General features: G+C 37.9%; 1 protein-coding gene across 3 annotated transcripts in view; it reads right to left on the bottom strand.

Moving 5' to 3' along the window:
* The window catches only part of KHDRBS3 (KH RNA binding domain containing, signal transduction associated 3), a 91,924-nt gene that overhangs the window by 29,598 nt on the left and 38,545 nt on the right, over window positions 1-23,781 (bottom strand). For 2 of the 3 annotated variants that reach the window (XM_042035915.1, XM_042035916.1), the window contains exons 4-7: window positions 22,460-22,606; window positions 16,150-16,289; window positions 7,080-7,190; window positions 5,504-5,696 (exon numbers count right to left, since the gene is read on the bottom strand). In XM_042035915.1, the coding sequence (XP_041891849.1) occupies window positions 5,504-5,696; window positions 7,080-7,190; window positions 16,150-16,289; window positions 22,460-22,606 (591 nt within the window). The remainder of the gene's footprint in view (window positions 1-5,503; window positions 5,697-7,079; window positions 7,191-16,149; window positions 16,290-22,459; window positions 22,607-23,781) is intronic. The other variant, XM_042035917.1, reaches the window with a different exon arrangement.

The following is a 23,781-nucleotide window of genomic DNA, read 5'->3' as shown; positions in this document are numbered from 1 at the left end:
CTCCCTAAGGCTTACCACAAACTTGTAGGATTTCTTGCAAAACCAAAAGGACAGAAAGCACTGCATATGCTGGGACAGTACCCTGGTGCTCAGCATATCATCTCCAGAGAGAACCAAGGGAAAATGAATACCTGCAACAGGAATTCAAACCACAGGCCTTCCACTACCAGAAAAATACTGAGATTTCACTTTACAAAGAGAGACAGAGCAACACATCATCTGCTCTTTATTTTGGGAGAGGTCTTGTTAGACAGCAGGTTATGGTAATGTTTTGGGTCATCCCCATTTCTCATGGGACACAGAACAAGCACAGTCTCATGCTATTGTAATATCTGTAATACACATGTACTTCACAGTACACATATAGTGTTAATTATAGTCTCACAATACAGACTTAGTGTGAGAATTACAATCTTAAATCTGAAGTCTGCTTTGTTGATCAGTTAAAGCAATGTGTTTCTGGAAATATCCAGAAATTAATGCTTCAGGAATGATGAAGCTTTAAAACATCCCTAACATTTATGGTTTTGCAGAAAGCAGAAATAACTAAACGTAGATTTTAAGAAGTAGATTTTGAAGTTTGTTGTTATCAGAAACTTTTTTGTATCCAGCTGTTCTGTACATCCTTCTGAGTAGCCTGTATCTGTATCCAAGTTAAAATAAACTTGACATCTAATTGGAAGTAATTCACAAGGCTCTTTTTCAAGTTACAATTTACTTAACATTAGAAAGGCTCCCTTGGTCTCTTACTGGCAGACATTTCATCTTTGTTCCATTTCTTAACACACAAAGCAATGTCATTGAAGCATTAGCTGCTAGAAATTATACATGTGGTCAGTGCATTAGAGAACTCTGCCACTGAGTTAACCCCTGTCTGAAGACCAGAAAACATCAGTAAATAGCCACAAAAAGAAATAAGGCTCTGCCACAAATTTTCCCCACAACTGGGAGGAATATTTAGATCTGACTGCCTTTCAAAGTAGTGTTGAAGCAAGTCTTGGCCATAACATGCTAGACTGATGAGTTATTTTTTCAATGTAGACATTCCACACTGCCAGAGCAACAGGTTTTAAATCCATGTTTAAAGTTCGTAATGCCTCAAAATCTGATTATGAACTCAGATAAAACTCACTTTGCATTTAACACACTTAAGCAGCCAAAACAGGACTTGACATGGCATCATCACAAATACATTCATGCGAAGTACAGAAGTGAAATACTGGCAGAATATTTGCAAAATATTTGCCTTTGTAAAATGAAAATAGCATCAAATAAAAATATACTCTGAAAAAGATTCAGCCCCACTGCTGTGTTGCTAATTTGGAAAAAAGTCTCAGAGGTTGGAAGCTGCTAAGAAGATGACAGCAAGACGAGGCCAAGAGCAGCAAACGTTACGAGACAGTAACTGAGGCTAAGCAGCTCTGTTCTAACCTATGTTTGACTGAACATTCACTGAGGAATTGACCTTACACTGTTATTAATTTCCTGCCTATTGGAAAATTGTGGAAAAGCTTAAAATTTTCAGCTAGTAGTTAAATAAAGTTTCTATTTCTTATCTTAGTGGAGTAAGTTGTCAGCTTAAAAACATATAAATATTTTTATCTATTACACAATACAGTTCAATAAGTAGAGAAAAACTCACATTTAATTATGAGAAAAATTTTCCTGAAACCATCTGTAAGTGCTTCAATAAATGTAGCCTCCACCTAGTATGGTTTCCCTTAGTCAACTATTACAAAAATAAACCTGGCCATGCTTCACACGTCACAAAAGGTTTTCTCCTGACCTGAGCAGTTGAGGAAATAAAAATGAGAGCCCTGTTAGTCTTCAGAGAAAGTTTATCACAGCAACCAGAGCTATTAAAGAGTCAGTCTTCAGAGAAAATGATAAGGAACCATTATTTAGTGGCTTCAAGAGCTCAATCATGGTACTAACAGTGTGGGGTCTCAGGAGGAATGAGTTCTGGGGCTGAGACTCATAAGTAAGTGAGACTGGCAACAGTGGAGTGGGAAAACTGCTTATATTGAACTGGGGAAATGTGCAAATACTGCTATTAGTCCAGTATGTTGTGTGACTGCTGCAGAGAAAGGCAAAGTATTCAAAGGCCACCAATGCAAAGACCCCAGAAAGATGACAGAAGACAGAGGCAGCTCACACTGAGTAGAGCTTTCTGTAATGGGCAAGGTTCTGGAACACTTCCCTGTGGGCTCTAAACACAGCACAGCAACGTTCACAGTTTTCTTGATCTTGAGCCCACATTAAAATGCATCTCAAATTAATGACTTTTTTGCCTATGATATTTTTCCCATGTGAAATACTGCCTCCAGAAGTAATCTTTCCAATTCTTCAGAATGAAGTAGCCATTCCCCTTCCCATTTTAATGATAACTATTAAAAAAACCAAACAAACCACAGCTACTTAATCAAGAAGAGGAAGGAGAGATATGAGGATAAGCAGGAGGCAGAACTGAGTTACTCACAGGTGTTAAAAATTCATTTGTGTCAAGGACTACACAGAGTTAAGCAAAGGGAGTGAAGAAAAAGGGAAGCTGTCTGTAATTCATTGTCTGTAACAAGGTAGATTTAATAGCACTCAACAGAGGAAATAGGCAAGGACATTACATACTGAAAGCCCTAAATCACCTTTGAGATATTCACAGAGTTACAGGAGTGAGTGGTTCAAAGCTTCCATTTGCACACAGTTTGCTTCCTCCTGAACCTGCAGTTTGACATTAGTTTAATGAGTATACAGCAGCAAAGGCTTGTAAACCTAAGGGAATGAAAAGCCCCATGAATCCTTAGGACTTTCCAATCCTCAATGGAAAGCCTTCCTGTGGTGGGTTGACCCTGACTGGACACCAGGTGCCCACCAAAGCTGCTCTGTACCACTCCCTTCCTCAGGCAGACAGGGGAGAGAAACCATGCCAAAGAAGTCTTACGGCTCAAGATAAGAGCAGAGAGATCACTCACCAGTTACTGACACAGGCAAAACAGACCCATCTGGGGGAAATGATCTTATTACCAATTAAATCAGAGTAGGATGATGAGAGATAAAAACTAAATTTGGCAACACCTTCCCCTGCACTCTTCCCTTCTTTCTCAGTCTCAACTTCACTCCAAAATTCTCTACTTCCTTCCTCACAGCAATGCAGGGGGATGGAAATGGGGGCTGTGCTAAGCTCCCCACATGTTGTCTCTGCTCATTTCTCTCCAGGGACAGGATACCTCACACTCTTCACCTGCTCCAGCATCAGTTCCCTCCCACGGAGACAGACCAATGCAAACTTCTCCAATGTGAGCCCTTCCCTTGGCTGCAGCTCTTCATGAACTGCTTCAGTGTGGGTCCCTTCCATGGGGTGAAGCCCTTTAGGAACAGACTGCTCCAGACTGGGCTTTTTCTCCCCTCTTAAATACATTACCCCAGAGGCAGTACCACCATTGCTGCTGGGCTTTGCCTTGGCCAGCAGCAGGTCCACATTGGAGCTGGCTGGCACTAGCTCTGCTGGACATGAGGGAAGCTGCCAGAAGCTTCTCACAGAAGCCACCCCTGCACCCCTCTGGTACCAAAACCTGGCCACACAAACCCAATACACTCACAAAGGCTGCACTGTAACCTCTCTGGATATCTCAGTCTCCAAAGCTTTGATGGTGCTTAAAATAACTTACGGTATCCACCAGACTTTCTGACATTCTCATTCTACAGACACTTCTCAATCAACAAGACCTTATTCTGCTCAGGTTGGCAAACTAATGCTTTAATATTAGATATAACTAAACAGGAATTAGTAAAGAAGGGGCAGAAATACTGATCATGACTCCTACTGTGCTCCCTTAACCAGTAAAAGACACAGCTAAGGCACTTTGATAATGTACCACAAATGGACAGGTAAAAAAATACCAAGCATCAAATTTAGTACTGAACATGCAACACACCAATGGCTCATGTCCCTGCTAAACATTCTCCTGAAGAAGAAATGGTCCATCCAGCTGCGCTTTATCAACTACAGCTTTAAGTACTATATCTATCTATCTATATCTATCCCAGTTAAGGTATCTTGTTTAGAAGATAAGCAATCCATTTCTAAAGAACATTCTTTTTAGAAGTTATTTAGCACAGCACTATTTTTCTGTACAGTGCTATTTTCTAATTATTCTCTCAGAAGTGAAGCATACATCAGGATACTGAGTCAAACAGCTACTTCCATGCCACTTTTATAGACACATGCTGTAAATAGCAGATTATATATAAATATGAAGTTACTCAAAGAGGTTTATATTCTACCATCTCTCTATGTGTTCGAGAATGCATGTCCTGGAAACAGGCTGTTCAATGAGGACTGATGCCTTTGAAAGCATTGTGACAGATCCACTTATTTGCAGTGCCCACTCTGACTAGTCAAGTATAGCCAGGGGAAATTTAGGCATGTTGTTAAGTATTCTTCCTCAAAATTAAAGAGGTACATAAACTTCTTCTGAATTGTTCAGTTATATGCATAAATATTGACATTAACAACACTAAACTTCTTTCTGAATAAAGCTGTAGTGTCATATAGAAAACTGGATTTCTATCAAAAGAACAAAAGCTGGTATTTGATTTAGCGGGTTTTGGTGGGAATCTTTGGAAGAAGAGAGGAGAAGGTAGGTGAAAGAAGGGTTAAGAGAAAAGCAAAGAAGCTCTAAATAGAAAAACCATTTTCAGAAATGCAGGATCTTCTTTTTTGCTTATCTAAACAACACAGACAACAAAGTCCAGACACATTTGGCTGTAAAGAGGGTACACTAAAAGCTTTAGTATATATAAGGCATTAAAAGCATTGTCCTTGAAGGTATTGTTTTTCTATAAGACTAAATTCATTTTTATCACTATAGTTTTGATTTAATGATCTTTTTTCTCTATCTTACTGCTCTGTAAGTTCAATTTAAGTTTTCCCTAACAATTCATAACTGCGTAATTTTGTCATATACAACATAGAAAGTATTTTGATATGATTCTAATGTTTAATACAATAAAATCAAGATGAGTATGTATGGCTTATTGAGATACACTGTGCATTGTTAAAATTTTAGGATTAGTTCTGAAGCCTTCATAAAAATATTTTACTTGTCTAATCATTAAACAACTACATGACCACAAAGATAGGCTTAGGAAGGAAGATTAGAATATTATTCTGTTTTAGTTGAGAATTAAAAGTCTACAACATTGTGATTTTTCGGATTTTTTGGAAAGCAAAAACCTGATATAAAACATTTAAGAGGTACATAACTACTTTGCCAAATGCACTGTAAATGTCTTTATGATGGTGCATACATATATGCTGAATTTTTTTTTAAATTAAGCAGTTCAAGTCTAAATGGGTAAAGAGAGATGACCACAATTTTTCATACTTGCTGGGTGTAGGACTTAATTAGGTGCTAATTACAGAGACTGTACAGAGTTCTGAAGGGATGTCACCTCTCCAGAATGACACACACTGCATGCACAGCACATCCACAGCTCCACTTACATATTCCCCATAGGTCTCCTGTGCCGGGGGCGGTGGCAGGGGCCGGTACCCTGCAGGGGGAGGAACTCCTCGTGCTCTGGGTGCCAGAAGTCCCCGGCTCCGACTGACTGGACCTCTGCTGGGAGGGACTCCCCTGGGAGCTGGTGCCCCTCTGGGCACTCCTGCTGGTGGTGGAGGCACTCCCCCACGGCCCCTGTGAACACACGGATCACTCACCATTAAACACTATACCCAGCGCCTCCCTTCCAACACCTCCCTCTCCCACATCATGACAGTTTTGCTTTGCTACAGTCAGAAAAAATCTAAAGGAGATTTAAAGTTCGTAATTTCTCTGTAAACTTAAATCTGATTACACGTATTATGCAAAAAAAAGCTGGAAGATAGATACAAACAAGACATGGGATTCAGTGATGAACCTTGCACTGACTTGAGTCATTCTCACATATGCAGACACACCCAAAACAATCTGCTGGAATCAGTCAACTTCACTAGAATGTGACTTTTAGTGTGCGAAATCACAACCACAGAACAACAGCTTCCTTTGAAGGTGTCAGGCTATATCGTACTCAAATCCTGCACCAAGAAATCAGTTGCCACTCCCTTCCGATCCTGTGAAAGCTTCTGAACACAACCCAAAAATCACACTGTGTGTGATATACTGATTGGGTCACAAGAAATACATTTTCTTCTGCTTCTGAAGAGATTTCCATCTGTTTCAGGAAACATCCAAATGTAATAAAACGTGCAGGGTGATTATAGGATATAACCTGACGTCCTGCATGTATTTAAGAAAACTAAATAACAGTATATTTGGTCTAAAAATTCTGAAAGTGTGATAAGCATTAACTTGCATTCCATTACTCTGGACACTTAACATATGGATGAAAAATATGAGACTTCAGTTGAACCAGTTTTCAAAAACCAATTGATCCATTTAGAGGTGGCTTTTCCTCCTGCCTCCCTGTAGTAAAGGGAGAGACTTAGAGGTACAATCTGTGAGAAATTTGCATCATTTACTCTTTTAAAGATGACATCTAAAACACTTCTAATAGACATCTCCTTTTTAAAGGACATCATTTCACCCCATAGACTACAGCTGAGTCTGAATGACTGCTGTGGGCAAATAGAATTGTTCCAAAGAAGGCAAACCCTTATCATACACTCTAACAGATACATAGAAGGAAACAAGGCACAAGCACTACCTTATCTTTCTACCTATCAAGCCATTATCTAATTAATTTCAAGAGTAGTAATGGAGTAGAAATACTCTGTCCTGATTTCAGTAGAAATTTCCAACTTGAACAGTATTATAAAGATCCAGATTTGGCCTTAAGATTTTCTATCCTATTTCATACAAGTCAGGTAACTTCACGTCAATAAACTAATCAGAAAACAAGACAATCAGTTTATCACAAATAAGTAGTATTTCAAAAACTGCATCACTGAACGAGGAATGCAAAAAATGTAAAGATACAACCAGGATAGATTTTATTAATTTTAATTACTGATGAAAACACAGTCACAAAGTATTTTAAACAAGCCTAGACAGTAAGTGATTTAAAACTGTGCTTATTACTTGGTTTTGGCTAATCTGTAGAATGCCTCCTCAGGACAGGGTACCAGCTGCTTATTTGACTTCATTGTAGTGGGGGCAGGGGTGAGCAGTGAAGTTCCCAGACACAGCCTGCTGAAGTAATATAAAGAAATAGCAAATGTGATACTTTCCAAGAGAAGCCAGATAAAGGGAAATGAACCTAGTGGCACAGACGATAGTCAACACCAAGTCAAAAAAAAAAAAAAAAAAAAAAAAAAAAAAAGAAAAACATCAGTAAAAAGATTCAAGAATCACTAGGCATAATCATGACAGCATCCTTCAGGCAGGGTGCAAGTGAAAGCAGGAAATGGGACATTCTGAAAAACATGGAAAAACATTTAAGAGAAGAAAAAAGGTACAGCTTTTCAAGCTAGCATAGATTTATTCTTGAGAAGGAATTAGAACAGCAGATCCATGTGATGAGGTCTTTTCTGCATTTCAAAAAACAGTTTATAGGAATGGAATGGTGATGAGTGGGAAATAGTATTTCTCTTGTATTACAAGATCATTTATGATCTTAACTTTTCATAACTTTGTCCATTCCTCCTACAGGAACACTTAATGTGAGATGTATGGTTCTCATGGTTACTGCACCAGGCTGGATGAGACTGGAAAGGCACCAAGATAGAAAACCCAGTGACAGGAGAGTTCAATCACCACCACACATATTTGAGTTGTATCAGGTTATGATGCTAAGATGAAATTTTTAGAAACTGTAAATTGTTATTTCTTTAAGAAGTTACCAGGGAACTAAAGAAGCTTGATGGACATTTACACTGAAGAGACTCAAAATACTGAGGGACAACTTGAACAAGAACCTTTGCACACCTTTGCAAAAACAACAGATCTGTTCAGGTATTGCTTAATTTGAAAAGGGCAGCTATACAAATTGTGTTTGAAAATGCTTAAAAGAGTAAAAGGTACATATACACATGATATGGGAAGACAGAAATTCTACAGGAAGGCAGACAAATACACAACAATCATCAAAAAAAGAAAAAGCTTGAGAAAGGGCACTAGGAGCTCAGTAAGGCTAGAACAGGTTTTAAAAGAGGTATCACTTGAAAGGCTGAACCCAACTCTAACCTCAAAGGAAAAATCCTAATAAAACAAAATACTCAGAAAAGCAGGTCCACAGTAACTGAAGCCCTTCAATCCTCCCAGAATCAGGAAACCTCCCAGAGTGAGCCTCAATCACCAGTGCAGACCAATTTGTATATATGAACGTATACATGTACATGCATATTAAGTTTTTTGCTACACAGTCAAGAAAGACTGAGGAAGTTTCTCACAGTAGAGCTGTTCTTACAGTAATCCACTGGATACTGCTGCCAATGCTTTAGAGACAAATTACAGAACAGAAGGAACAAATAGAAGTACATGCACTATTTTTCTATGAACTGCAACAGAGGATCAGATGCCTACTCTAATCTGTAGCTGAATCCCAACCTGAACGTTTTAGAAAAGAAAATAGCTAAAAAAATCCAGCTTACAGGAGGGGACATGTGGGAGTTAATACATACACACATATAAATTTATATATCCTATCATTATACAAACCAACGGGTTCTGCACTATGACTGCCTATAGAACACCTAGAATTAAGATTGGTCCAGAGGTAAGGATACTAAAAAAAATAATTTTAGAAAACATAAGAGTACATACAAAACTTTGCTACTCAACTGTGTGTATTCACAGACTTGTTTCCTAATTCAACTTCTTTCCTAATTAAAAAAAACCCAAACATAAAGTAACTGGAAGTGCATCAGAAACTACGTCAAGATGACAAGCAGTCTAGAACCATTCACATACCAAGAACAATTAAGTAGATTAAGGCACTTCATACTACCAGTGACAACTGAGGCTTATCTGATGGATCCAACAGATGCATCAAAGGAATGGAGAAGGTTGAGGGGTGCCCTCAGCACAGTCCACACCTTCCTCAAGGAGAGCAGTGCAACAGGAGGTGCTGGGCTCCTCTCTGGTGACCAGCAACAGGACTAAAAAAAACTGAATTGAGGTGATTTTAAAATTTTGTTCTTTCACTTTCCTGGGCTTTCCGTCTCCTAATCAACTGCTTTTGAGGGGTATCCCTCTGCTTCCAAGGCCTCTGAAGAATCTACACAGAGGGTGTGTTCTCTCTCTTCTCTTCTACAACTATCTAACTTATTAATTAAAAAACCTTTGTGCAACTGCTAATAATTACAATAATTCTTCTACATAATTCATCCAAATCAAGACATCTCAGCTCTGTGCTATTGCACTCAGAGATAGCTTATAATCAAATCAAACTTCTTATGGCTCCTGGACCACTTACACTGCTTGCTTCTTTGCCCAAGGACATCATTCTGCAGGCCCAATTTCAAGTGCCGCTAACTCTCCCAGTCTTTGCTAACGCTCTGCTGATTAGTTTTATTTTCTTTATAAAACCTTTATAACAAGCTACACATTACCAAAACTTGTCAGCCCATTGTCAGCTTTGACTACCAGCTTATATTCTGAAGTACAAGAAAGGTATTTTTTTATTTTCCCTCCTCTCTGCCATGGTGTCACTTCTGTCCCTGTGAGAAATCTTTTGAATGTTCTCAGTAAGAACCCCTTATGAATAAGAACACGTAAAAACTTCTTACGAAGTTGAGTCCATATATCCAGCCTGATGGTGCGCACAAAGTAAGCCCTGAACCTCCCACAGATCTGTCTCCAAACTTTCTGAGTACTTTGATTATGCAAATACTTTAAAACAGGGTTCAAGTGTCTTATGTTCAGGACAGGCGAAATAAAAAGGTCCTTGCTAGCAACCCCCTCAGAGGATGACACTACAGTACACAAGTGAGCGTCACACAGGACACTAGTGTTTGGTCTCCTTTTTGGTACATTTTTAAGAAAAACTCAAGTACCTATTAACTGTAATTTCTATCAAACACACACTCGTACTTAATTATTGGCAGTAAACATACTCAGCAAATCCCACCTCCTAGCCAGGTGCTGCTATCGTCACTTCCAGACAGGCTTTAGCAACAAAATGATCATCTATGAACTTGAGTCCATTGTGCCCTGCTCTCAAAGAAACACTTTATTGCCAGATAATTATTGCTTCAGAAAATCTGAAATATTTGTTTCATCTTTATAGTCACTTCAGGTTTGATTTTCCTAAATTTATTAATCTGGCAGTAGTAAACCCAGTGAAGGAAGTTAACCCTTCCCCATTAAACACAGAAGTAATTTAGATCATTAAATTCTGAATAATTTTACTCCCAAAGTTGGGTAATTAACTTGTAGGCTTTGCTTTAAAAAGGCTTTTAAATCTGGGTACCATGGACTAGACTAAGTAAAGAAAATTTAGTATCTTTTGTTTCACTACAAAATGGGAGGAATAATCTAATTTAACTCACATATCACATCATCTCTTGAAAATACTGTCATGAAAGCTGTTTTTCTTGGAATCTAACTCTCCTCCCATGATGTGATCTCATTACTTATACTTGCAATTCAGTATATGAGGAAAAAGAAAATACAACATGAAGCACAATTTCTATAAAACTATAAACACACTAGAGAAGGGGGGGAAAAGTGTCTAACAAAAGTGTCAGAAGGTGCTAAGGTGATTTGTAAACACTGTGGAGTAAAGACAGAAGATGGTTAATGTCTAAAAATGTACAGTCTACCTTACTGTGTCCAGTTGCAGTATTACTAAAGTACTGAATTTTGTGATTAACATCTCATTATTTGAATCAAGGCTTTAATATGTGTAAAAACATTCTCAAGAAAATCTAATACCACTTAGAGCTACACTACACAATGTTAGACTCAAAACATTCATGAATGTTCAGAAGGAATTCATAGGTACTAATGTAATAATTGATTCCCACTAAAATAGTATTTTACGAGCTCATACAACTTAGATACTTCCTCTTTGGCCTTTGTTAGCAATAATATTCGACCTTTCTACTTTACGGTAGTCCCTTAGTGTTTCTAGGATTTATTTCCAGCAAACTAAGTTACTGCCCTTGACCACAGTAGCAGGCACAGCATCTCACTAACACTCATCTCCAGCTGCCCTCGGCAATAGCCACTTCCATAATTTCATTTAGAACTTTCTCTGCTCTAGAATCACACTGATTTTTATTTCAAGTTTCACCCATCACTGGATGTCTGAGTCAGTAAAATTATTCTGATCATGAAACCACAACTAGAGTCAGTTCACAGCTTTCCTTCACTTTTAGTAACACAAAAATTAAAACAGTTTATGGTATGGAGATCTTTTTCCTTATCTCCCCCCAAAAACATTAAATGGAAGAATAGTTTTAAAATAAAAATACTTGTAAAATTTAGGACCGGTTCTCAAACACTATATTATTCAATGAGGAAACACCTGGAATTCTTTAATTTTAGCATTCACAGTTCTATATATCTGCAGGGATTTACAATGTTCAATATACAGATCAAACAAATTTGTTTACCAGATGTTGATATATTTTCTTCATTTGAGCACAGCCAGCTACACTCAATGTTCCTCAAACAGTAAATATTTTTGTTTTATATTAGACATCTGAAAAATAACAGACCTGTTATTTCGGTGGTGACATTTTAAAATACTAAAACACTCATATCTGGATACAACTCAGAACTGAGATTTCTGCCTTTTCATCCTTTTTGAAAAAACAGAAAGTCACCATTGAGTTAACACTCTTACACAAGCTTTGGTTTGTATTTCCATTTTAGAACAGTAATGTATATGTTCATGTTTCAATTTTGTGAAAAATGGGAGATCACAAAACTAAAACAAAACACAATGAACATTAACTATACCTGCCTTTGGCCTGGATCCTGAACTGGCTTTGTCAAATATTTCTTTTGTGCTATAGAATCTTCTGCACTTCACTACCTACATGTTTTCAACAGAAAGTTATTCTTCAAAAAAAAAAATCTAGTTGATTCCAGATATACGGTAGGAAAACAGCTGGAAGTTGTGAACACACTGCAGCAGTGATCCACATCAGCTCATTTTACTTCTAACATATAAGAGAACAAGTTCTAACTCACAACTTCTGTAGCAGTTTTACCTTTCCCCAGACAGAGTGACAATCATTCAACCATTAGGATCTCAACCATGCGTAGACTGAAATACAAATAATAAATGTGAAAAGTAAAAAAAAAAACCTCCACATCCTCTCGAAAGCATAAACCAGAAATCTGCCATTTCTTTAATGAGACTATTGATAGATATTGGCTTTATGACAAATTACGTTTTTTCTTCCCTCACCTTAATGAAACCAAATACCTGTTTTCAAATACAATCTCTCAATCTGGGGTGTGAACTTAGCCAGCCCTCCCTTACTGTGGCCTTTCAATACCTAAGTGGAGGTGCTTATAAGAAAAGGACAGTAATTTTATCAGGGTCTGTACTGATAGGATAAGGGACAACAGCTTTCAATTGAAGAGGGCAGGTTGAGATCGGATGTAAGGAAGAAATCTATGAGGAGGGTGCTCAGACAACACTGGAACAGGTTGCCCAAAGAAGTTGCAGATGCCACATCCCTGGAAGTGTTCAAGGCCAGGCTGGGACTTTGAACAACTTGGTCTAGTGGAAGGTGTCCTGCCCATGGCAGGGAGTGAAATAAGATGGTCTTTAAAGGTCCCCATGTAAAGCATTCTGTGATTCTAGCACTGATTTTCTGCTATAACCATAACCACATGAAGTGGTTCCACCTATGCCACCACAAGGTATCAAGGAACTTTGAGCCATGTTCTTAGACTTACTAACATCATCCTCTAGAATTTCACTTTTCTAAAACATCTTAGTTGGAGTCACAATTGAGCGATCTTTGAATCTTATTTTTATTCTTAAAATAGTGTGAGGTTTTAGAGAGGAAATGCTGCTTTAGTTGCAAAACCTCCTTAGAGGTGTACATTAACATGTACAGAGTCATAGACAGGTTTGGGTTGGAAGGGACCTTAAAGAACATCTAATTCCAACCCAGCTGCCATGGGCAGGGACACCTTCCACTAGAATGTTAACATACGTATATTTTAAGTTTTTAGTTAATCGGAAGCCAAAATTCACATTTTGGTTGGTATAATTTATGATGCACTGATTCAGGACGGGAATACAAATGCACTGAAGAAACACTGATTCCTAAAGAGTTACATATTCTAGCTTCTCACCATAACAGCATCACATTAAACACCATGGATCCTCTAAGCTTGCTAGCACAATAAATTAGAAAGCAACTGGTATGATCATTTTATATAGTTGTTTTCAAAAAAGAATTTAAGAACATCATAATAAAAACAAAGGAATGAAAGGCAGACTTCCACCATTTTCCCTTCTTGTTGTACAGAAGAGGGGTTATGACAAAATAGTTTAAGTGCTCAGCATGAACACTACAGAAAATAGAAGTGCTGTGATTACCTCTGAAGGTTGTCTTTAACAGTATTAGGGACAAAAACTGGGAGCAAAGTGGGGGAGAAAGAAGCAGCTATAGGAAGCAGCTATATCCTCCAAGATCAATGATGAGAAAAGAACATTCCTGAAGGCAAAGCTTACAATGCACACACAACTCTTCCAGAACAAATTCCATCCAGTCAACCACAAAACCTTACTTCGCTCTAGAGGAACAAAAATTTACTTAAGAAAAGCTGGAACAATCCAGAAAAAGAGTAAAAAGTTACCAAACCACAACTATTAGGAAATTACTTATCACATACAGGAATGCCTGTACATAAGCTAGGACTTTTTTATGCAAACCCAAATGTATTGGTTTCTACAAAATAAAATTTTGTTATAGAGCTAAAAGTAGATTTGATAAGATGTATTATATCCAGTTCCCACATATCTCATAAGGAGCAAAAAAGGCATAAATTAGTACTTTTTTTTTTTAACCGAAACTATTCAGGAGTAATAAAGGTTTCGAAAGTGGGAACTTAAACACACCCAAAAGGATGTTTCATGTATCAAGGCTGGAATCATAAAACCATTCTGCAGATTACAAAGGAAGGTTAGGATCAAGGTTTTAGACTTCGTTTTACAAGTCTTTTGAGGCTTTGCTTCAACTTCTTCTGGGTATCTCAGGGATGCTACCTATTGAAACTGTTTTATCCAACACTGAGACAAAGCCTTTAAAGCTTTGCTTCAACAAAAGTATTATTCATGGAAATCCATTTCTGCTAAAAAAGAAACAGAGCATTATAACTGAGTTTGAGATCTTCAGCTCAATGGCTGTAGAATCTCAGCAGCAATAGAATTGAATTTCACTTAAGGAATATGCTAACAGAGCACTTCAATTTGAGACAACAAAGTCTTGGAGTTTAAGACAAGCCTTAAAGTAAGGACAAGTCAAACAGACCCCCTTTCACTTTCCTTAGAATATATGTGAAAAATGGCGATGACAAAACCACAACCTTTTACTGTCACCTCCAAATCAAACACTAATAACATTTAAATTTACCCTGAAGACATTTCAATAGTTGTAGAAGGATTATACAGGATTCTGTGAGCTGTGTAATAGTGTATCTCTTGCATAAAATCCAGATTTGAAAAAATAATTTACCAATATCCAGAGGATAGAACTAGTGATGTTAGAAAGCAGTACTATAAAAAACTATTTACGTATGCACATACTAGGTACTAACAGTGTAAATTAGTTATCAAACTTTGATGATAGGATCTGACCAAACAACAGCTTCTGTATCCCAGAAATATTAGCTAAAGGACATGGAAAATGAAATAAAGTGGAAATAGTACTGCAAATGTATCGGTACTGAGCATCTGTAGCAGAATAATTACAGGCATCTGTGGCAAAGTTACAAACAACTGTTTAAAAACCGAAATAAAATTTGCAAAAAAAAAATCTCCAAAATCAAATGAGGTCTCCAATTTGAAAGAATTCTTGTATGGCTGATTACAGTGCCAAGGGGTGAACCTTGGTATATAATAACCACTACTCAGAACATTTAAATCAAGAAAAGCAGAATATATATTTTTTACACAATATTACAAAATACAAGAACAACAATGTGATGATTGAGAATTTTTTTTTTCCCTCACAGGGCACAACCCACATAATTTCTTTAAATTAAGATTCACTCTGTATTGCATTTGCGATCATTATCAGGATACATGTAACTAAGAGGATCTATATAAATTGAGTATTTCCTTAGTGCTGCTTCTTCAAACATGCTTTATCATCTGAGGTAAAATGCTTCAGAGTCTTATTCTGAAATTATTTTACAAGTTAAAATACAAGTTTCAAGTTGCATTAAAAAGAACTGTGGATAAAACAGAAGAAAACAGTTTACCACAGTAAACAGTCACACTTAGGTGCTACAGCCACAATCTCTGTACTCTAACATAAACAGTTATGAACTTTATTTAGGTTTTGTTTTCACACTTCAGAACTTGAAGGAGTTGAAACTGTCATCTCAGTACTGCAAGGAAGACAGGGGATGCTAGAGTAAAAATCAAACATCTTCTGTGACAAAGAAAAACAGCAAAAGCAGTAGACTTTGCCTACTCCCAAATCAAACAAAAGCCACTTTTACAATGCAAGTGCCACTCAGACAAGAAAATCCAAATTCTACTTCCAGAGCACTTCTGTATCATTTAGTCATGACTACGAAAACTTAGTAGTACCATAAAAAAAGAAAAACATACTGTGTAAATTGGAGATACTGCCTGAAATTCACATCAATCGAGGAAAGACAGATTTACCAGTTTTGCAAAGCTGTGAACTCCACAGGGCCCAAACACAGACTGCACCTAAGGAGCAACTCACAGCTAGAAATCAAGTTGCTCACAGTAGGACTGAACATCTCCTATGGTGTGCATTGCTTCTTTACAAAGGCAGCATTCAAGTTCCACAAGACAAAATTCAGCACCATTGTTAATTCAGTCCAAATGAACTAAACTTTCATCAATAAATGAAAGTTGTTTCCCCGATCTTTTGCTCTTCTTTTGGGAATCCTTCATGTATTTTACTGCTGTACTCTGGAGGGAAATTGTGTTTGAAGGGAGAAGCTTGAAATATGTACATTCAAATGAAATTCCATGTACCTGGACAAAGCAGGAACAGGTACTCCTCTTGCTCGAATCGATGCTTTTCCACGGACAACTGGAACCTCTGCAGTTTCTGAGCCACCATTTAAATATGTTAATTCTTGAAGCTGTGCCTGTCTGATTTCATCATTGTAGTCCTGAAACAGCAGGGAGGCATAAGAGAGAAATCAAACTGTTTATCCACTGCTCTCAGCAAACACTGCTCCTGAAAGTTTCCTCTTAAAAAGTTGAACATTCCACTGAAAAAGTTTAACATGCATAATAATATTCAGTCCAAAAATTATTTTAAAATTCTATCTAATAACTGCCATTTTTACTCAGGCATGTTTTTCTTTCCCTTTGCATATTATTTCTATGTAGCTTTAGCCATAGAACATTGCCAGTGCTAAAATGCTGCAGAGATAGGAGGAAACCAGAAAAAAAAAAAAAAAATCAAGGTCCCATATTCTGAACTGAGATCCAGTTTTTAGTTCCAGCTGTAGAATGATTGTGTGTTAAAAACAGGACAAAGAGGAGAGAGAGAGAGAGAGTTGCAAACGAGTAGAGAATAAATACACTGTTGAGAGCAAGACATGAAAATGAAGGAATAGATTAGGAATCCTCACTTTTAAAATCAGAAATTATAGAATAAACACAGGAATTCTTTCAATACTCACATACACTGTTATCTAATAAGAAGAGCTTAAAAAATTAAATTTGATAATATGCAATGGTAAAAATGCCAAGGACATATGGCTTAGTTCTGTCTGCACAAATCCTCTACTCTCAAGGTCTAGCAAAAAGAAAGCTCAGGTTTCTGTACATGGAATTAATATGGTACTTCTCAAGCACCATTTTCAGGGACCTTGAGTCAACCTCCAAAACAAGCAGAGTACACGGGAATAAAACAGAGCCAGCACTGAACTCTTGAGGTATTTTTCTATCATTTCTCCTCCACTTAAAGTGAGCTGAGCAGAAGGCAGCCATAAAGGTGAATTAAAGATAACTATTTTACCCGAGGTGCATAAGCACAAACTGAGTATCAAAATATTAATAGGTCCTCCCATAGGAACAAAGGCATACTTCTGATACAACAGCTGCAAATCCTCCCATTTCAAGAAGGAAGGTTTGTTCTATCAACCATTTTACAATTCAATGACAAAACAAAGAATCTGCATCTCACTGCAAATCTGAATTTATTACATTTATTCACTAGACAGGGACCAAAAGATTATCAGGCAGTCTTACAGACTTTGAAACATAACCTTGCATTGAAAGGAGATTAAAACTTCCAAGAATTCAAATATCTCAATTATCCTTGAAACATTCTGCTTCTCCTAGACTTCTACAAATGGAAATAAAAAAGTTTTCTTTTACATGCAATTGCTGAAGTTACTGGTGTTAAAAGAAGCATCATACCAGCATTTTGTCCAAACTGACTTAAATAGGTTCTGAAATTTAACTCCCAACTGCCCACCTGAGATCATCCTCTGTTTATCAGCAGAAACCAAACAGCAAATATGAAAAAGGTCTAGAAGACTGAAATAACTGTTTCAAATGGCATAAATGAAGCTTTTGAGAAACAGATTTCATTATTAAACAGCCAAGACCCAATACATAACCAATCCATCACAGGGAGTAGACTAGAAACAGGAAACTGAACACTATTCTGGCCAGCTATTAGACAGAAACCCACTTTATATTTATTTGTTGCTGGATCAGAACTGGCTACAAATGCAAAATTCTATGTACTGTGTAGAATAAAACTTCAATCTTTACACAAAATGCCAAGAAACTGTAACACCAACACACAATATCAAAGTTCTGACAGCCTGTATCAGATGCCCTTTATAATTTCTTCACAAAACATCATTTTCAGAACTGGGCCCCCGGAAAAATACCTTTGATCATTTTATACTCAATTCATTTCATTCCTTAGCAAAGATGTGCTTGGTTGCCACTGTGTATGTTGAGTCCCTTTTCTTTTCTCCTTGATGCTTTCTCACTTTCCTGCAGCACATTACCAGACACAGCAGCAGCCTTAGGTCACAGACAAGGGCTCCACTGTGCACAGCACAGAACAGAAAACAAGGCCCTTATCACACATGCCAGAGGCAGCCGGAGGATACAGAGTGAAGGGGCAGAACAAGGCAGCCACGATAAGCTGCAGTGTTAAATCTATGAGACTCTGAAATGGATTCCTCAATTAAAGTACCAGATGGTCAGTGTATGAATACTCACTGCTGGAAACAGCACACTTCAAGTCAAATTAAGCAGACAATAATCTTTTCCTCACCTAGAGGATGGACACAGAAGCCCTTTAGACTGCATCCCTCCTCTGAACAGCTTAGGCAGTGGCAGCACTTGAATTTCAGTCAAATGCTGCTGCTGAATTTCAATTTAACAGATGTTCTCTCATTTTATGAACAAATTCCCTGTCCTGACTAACTACAGTCTTATCCAAACATGGAGGGTCCATTTACATCAAGATCCATGCAAGAGATTTTCACCCCACAAGTCCCCATACTTAAATGATCTAACTAAACATTCTTTTAAATTTTATCTATGATTTTCATCCAGCCAGAACAACACATTAGCAGCATCTCTTCTTGGGATCACTCTGACTTAAGACCTTATTTCAATTTATCACTCAAACTATTACCAAAGCTATTTATTTATATAATGTTAGGACAGATCCCTACAAAACCCTCTGCAGCTTTGCAAAACACTCAAGTAGATCTTTATCCTGGCAGTGAGCAATCCATTATTTTCATGTTTCCAGCCACTTTTTTACACCTTACAGCTATTTCCCAGCTTACTTAAGGAAAAGTCTGAGAGTTTCCAAAGGCCACCAAGCTCTTCCAAATGCCATTAAATGCTATTTCATCACCACATCTTACAAACCAAACATGCAGAAGGTAAGACAGGCTACAGGAAAAGGTTGTGAATTCTGCTCACATCGTCATATAACGGCTATAGATTGTTCTCTTGAAGACATTTCTATACTTTGCTTTAAAGACAAGGAAAACAAGAAACTCTGGTAAGCAATGGCAAAGGGTAATTAGTGCTGTATCTGTCAGAAGACAAATGACTGCCACTACTCAAAAATTAAGCAAAACAGACTAAGTTCTAATGGCTAAAACTGCCATAACCATAGAATCACAGAGTGGTTTGGGATAGAAAGGACCTTAAAGACCATCTTGTTCCAACTCTTCAGCCATGGGCAGGGACACCTTCCATTAGACCAGGTATCTCAGGGTCCCATCCAGCCTGGCCTTGAAACCACGGTATAATGCAGCAACCAGGGGCAGGTGAGGTTCGAAGTACCTGGCTTTTTGACCTGACACAGGTAATTCTGAGATAATTATTACCAAGCACAACACCCACCAATCTAATACTCAGAGTGCTGACCAGAGAGTATGGCCAGAATAAAGGGGCTGGCTAATTTAAAGGAAGATAAAAGAATATACTTAAAGTCAGAAGCCACAATTCTAACTGCAGAAGAAGGTAAGAGTCAAGGCAATGTAAGCACAGCCAAAAATACCCTCAAGACCAGTTTTTATGCTTTGGTTTGAGTTATGCCAATCGTTTAAATAAAATTACACCACTGCAGCTGCTTGAGGTTAAACATCCTTGCATTCAAGGATTCTTGCCCATGATTTGAAGATCCAATAAGAGAGGCTGAGGTATTTTTGCTACAGTCAACTACCACAAGGATATTTTGTATTCTGCATTCTAGCACCAAATGTGATCTTATGTTCAGCACTGATCTGAAAAATGAACAATAATCATATTCATAAATTGGGTTCAGCATCTAAAACTGTAGGAAGGCATAGTTACCTTACATTGTAAGGAGAATGCAAATTATGATCATAATCATATACTCATAGCAGGAAATCTTTCCTGAAATAAAACAGACCATTTCTTAAGAAAGCCACAACAGACCTTGGAGAAAATAAAAACCAAGTTGCATTTGCAGCAGTGAACCAAACACTAGTTGTAGAGCAGAAAAAGCTGCTCCTTATTCCTTCAGTGGCTGCTGCAAGGGGAGGGCAGGCAAAAGAGATTACGGCATTTAGAGCAATTCTGATAAGATTACATTTGAAAAGCCAAAGGGAAATTAAGACAGTGTTGGCTTGATCCCACAGTTCAAGAAAGATTATGTAGCAGCGGTTCAGCTCAGTATAATAAAGATGCAATGATCAAAAATCAAGATGGAAAAGTGTATAACCACCAGTCAATGGAATTGCTCATTATCAGTCTGTAATTCTACTGGCTTAACACACTAATGACCAGGTTTTGACAAGCTTACTTCATTTATGGCAACATTAGGGAAATCAAGCTCAGTGAAGAAAAACAAGACCTCTGATGGAGGGTGCACAGGGATCAGACATCCTTCCTTCCAGGACATGCCAGAAGCATTTATCAAATTGAACATATTCCCATCTAAAAGAAGGCAGCTGTTTGCTGTCTAGAATACTCAAGAACTTAATTCTCCCTTATCTCTTCACACCATTAAATCATGAATCATGTAAGTACAGTAACCTTCGACATTATGACAGCCCAGAATTCCTACAAATATTCTGCTGAGTATCCCCTGTCTGATCAGTTAGGATGCCTGAACAGCAGTATGCTCATTCACCTCTTTTCACATACATCAAGAAAAAGCCATTTGGAACCTGCACGCAAATTTATAATGTGATGCTTGATCTTTGTAACACAAGAACATAACGCCCAGGACATCTCCTTGTTTTTTAACAGCCTTAAGATGCATCTACATTAGGGTTATTTCACATCAGGACATATTCCTAATAAACCTCCTGACCACTGTTGTTTATCATGTTTTGGTTCATGCCATGGTGCATTATTGGGGCACATGAACTCACTCCATTCAAACAAATCCAGGCCAGAAGAAATAGTCAAGGAGTACACAGCTCCAGTCACCTGGGGACTTAGATTCATAAAATATCCTGAGCTGGAGGGGACCCACAGGGATCATTAAGTCTGAATCCTCACCCTGTACAGGACATCCCAAGAATCCCACCACGTGCCTGAGAGTGCTGTTCACTTCTTTAACTCTGTCAGGCTTGGTGCTGTGACCACTTCCCTGGAGAGCCTGCTCCCATGCCCAACCACTCTCTGGGTGATTTCATGGATGTGGATTAGGTTTGGTACCAACTATAATCCCCAAAATACATACAGGAGCACTGACAGGTCATCAGCAACAACTGCTGTACAAGAGACATCCCCAACTGGTCCCCAATACAGCCACGCTGGCTCCACTCAAACATTTACAAGCTGCTGTCATGCAGATACATGCCTCAGGAAAGTTTCCTTAACCAGGCCCCCCCACTTCCCAGATCTGACACAAATAAAGACTAACACTTGGGTAGCATTTTTAGCAGTAAAAATAAACAGAAGTCAGTGCACCTTGGGGATGCTTTGCTTTCTATAATCATTCCTTTGATTACCAATAAAGATTGAAGAATGTTCACTCAAGAGCTAAAACAGTTGGGAACTTCACACACAAACATCACCTCAAGTGCCCCAGCTTCCTAAGAGAGTTTAATATTGTAAAGCAGTAAGGTTGGTTCTTACATGACAAGCAAATAAAGCTGTCTCTCTATAGAAGACACTAGAAACCCATTGCCTAGACGTATCCCAAACCTGGAGTATAAACTTGTACTGGAAACCAGATCTCTTTTTATACATCCATATAATGGAAGCTGAAGTATACACCAGAAGACAAGTATAGCTCATGTATCACTAGTATTGTGATGAAAATAAAGATACAAGATAAACCTGTATTGATTCTCAGCACTCAACACTAAACCAGGATTGGAGGTGAGAGAAATAATACAACTTCAAATGTATTTATTCTTAAACAAAACTAATGTTTCACGTATACCAAGAAAACAGACAAGCCACACATTTTGCAGATTTTTACAACTGTTTGTAGTTGTTGTGATACTTTGCACATGACTAGTTAAGCAAGAATAAGTTTAGCTTTTACTGTAGGTCAGATCATGAGATTGGTGTGGACAGTTACAGACTCACCCAATTACTGCCTGTATCAAAATGCAAAGTATTTGACAACATCATCATTTCTTTCACAAAGTAAATTAAGGAACATGACCTGACCAATACTGTGCGCTGTTCAGAATCACAGAACAGTTTGGGCTGGAAGGGACCTTGAACATCATCTGGTTCCAAACTCCCTACAATGGGCAAGGACACCTTCCACTAAACCAGCTTACTCAGTTTTAGAGATAACATTTCTCACTCAAGACTATCAGAATTCTCATTAAAAAAAAAAAAAAATACTAACAGGGATGAGGAACTTCTTGATTTCTTCCAATGCATGTCCCATTCTGGCATATGCTTCTGCAGGCGGAGCAAATACTTCAATTAAAACATGCAGGTCATCATTTAGGTGGAAATACTTTGCCTCTCCACTTTTTCTCAACTCTTCTTCCTAGGAGATAAGAAAAAGATTGGTTTTACACATTCTTGTTTTAAACATTGTAGTGCAAGTGTTGAAGTTGCTCCAGAGGAATCTGCAGACACTGTTTACTCGTGTTCAGATGTCTGCAACTAAGAAAGTAACATGAAATAAGAGCCAACAGCTTCTGCTCACATACAGAAACTGTAGCACAAGGGGGAATGCTTCCAAGAGTTTTCCCAGGTGCACCAGTTTCATGAAGAAGACACTCTTTCCTTGAAAGTAAAGTCTACAGAAACAGGTTTGATCTAGTATTCCACAAGAGCAAGATTTTTTTACCAATACTATTTCAATCTTGGTATTACTACACCGCTTTGATACTTATTTTCTGTTCTCACTGAAGTTTGTATCCAATGAGCGCATCCTTCACAGAACTGTGCTATTTGGACATAAAGCTAACAGCATTTGAGATGAGGGAAGAGAACATCAACCAAAAGAGTTCACTAGCTATTTCAGAAGCAAGCTTGTCTTTCATCCTCCTTCACCCAACCCACTTCAATGACTGCAAAGCTGATTTCAGTGTAGTGAAGCAGAGCTCAGTTCTCAAAAACTGACATTCACATGCAAAATATTCACAGACCTAAAGGGCAGCACTTGCTTTTCTCAGGCTGCCCCCCACCCGTGTGTATCGACAGGTCCAAGGGATGAAACCAGCACTAGAAATAATTTCATTGCTTTACCAGATAACATTTTATCAAATACTTAGCAGTTCTGCTGTCTAAAAAACTAAAGCTCCCCTGCAGCTTCCTGTCCTTGGCAAGCAGCAGGCAAGCACTTCACCATTTAGATTACTAAAATTGTAAGTTGCAATGATAGCTGAAATCTCCTCCCCTGCACACCCCTTAATTATGGGTTGAGGTTTATATGTGGCAATCCATTTCTGCTTCTCCTGAGTAACATTCTTATCTACATGATTTGTGTTTAACTACGAGGATGTTTAAAAGAAAAACAAAAAAATAGTCTAGATCACTGTCAGAGCACCCACAGCAAGAATATTAAGAGGTCACTCAGCAGGATAAGACTGTCAGCAAGATCATTATTTTGCAATATAAATAAGAGATCTTAAAAATAAGAATTAACCTAATATAAACATCACAGCTCAAATATTTAGTTTTAATAGGAACTGTTTCTCAGTTAAATACTTTAAG

Source organism: Corvus kubaryi, unplaced genomic scaffold (genome assembly GCF_017639235.1).
Source record: "Corvus kubaryi isolate FWS band 111438036 unplaced genomic scaffold, C.kubaryi_AGA036_p1.0 37385, whole genome shotgun sequence".
Taxonomy (NCBI): Eukaryota; Metazoa; Chordata; class Aves; order Passeriformes; family Corvidae; genus Corvus; species Corvus kubaryi.
This window is presented reverse-complemented; position numbering and strand designations above follow the sequence as displayed.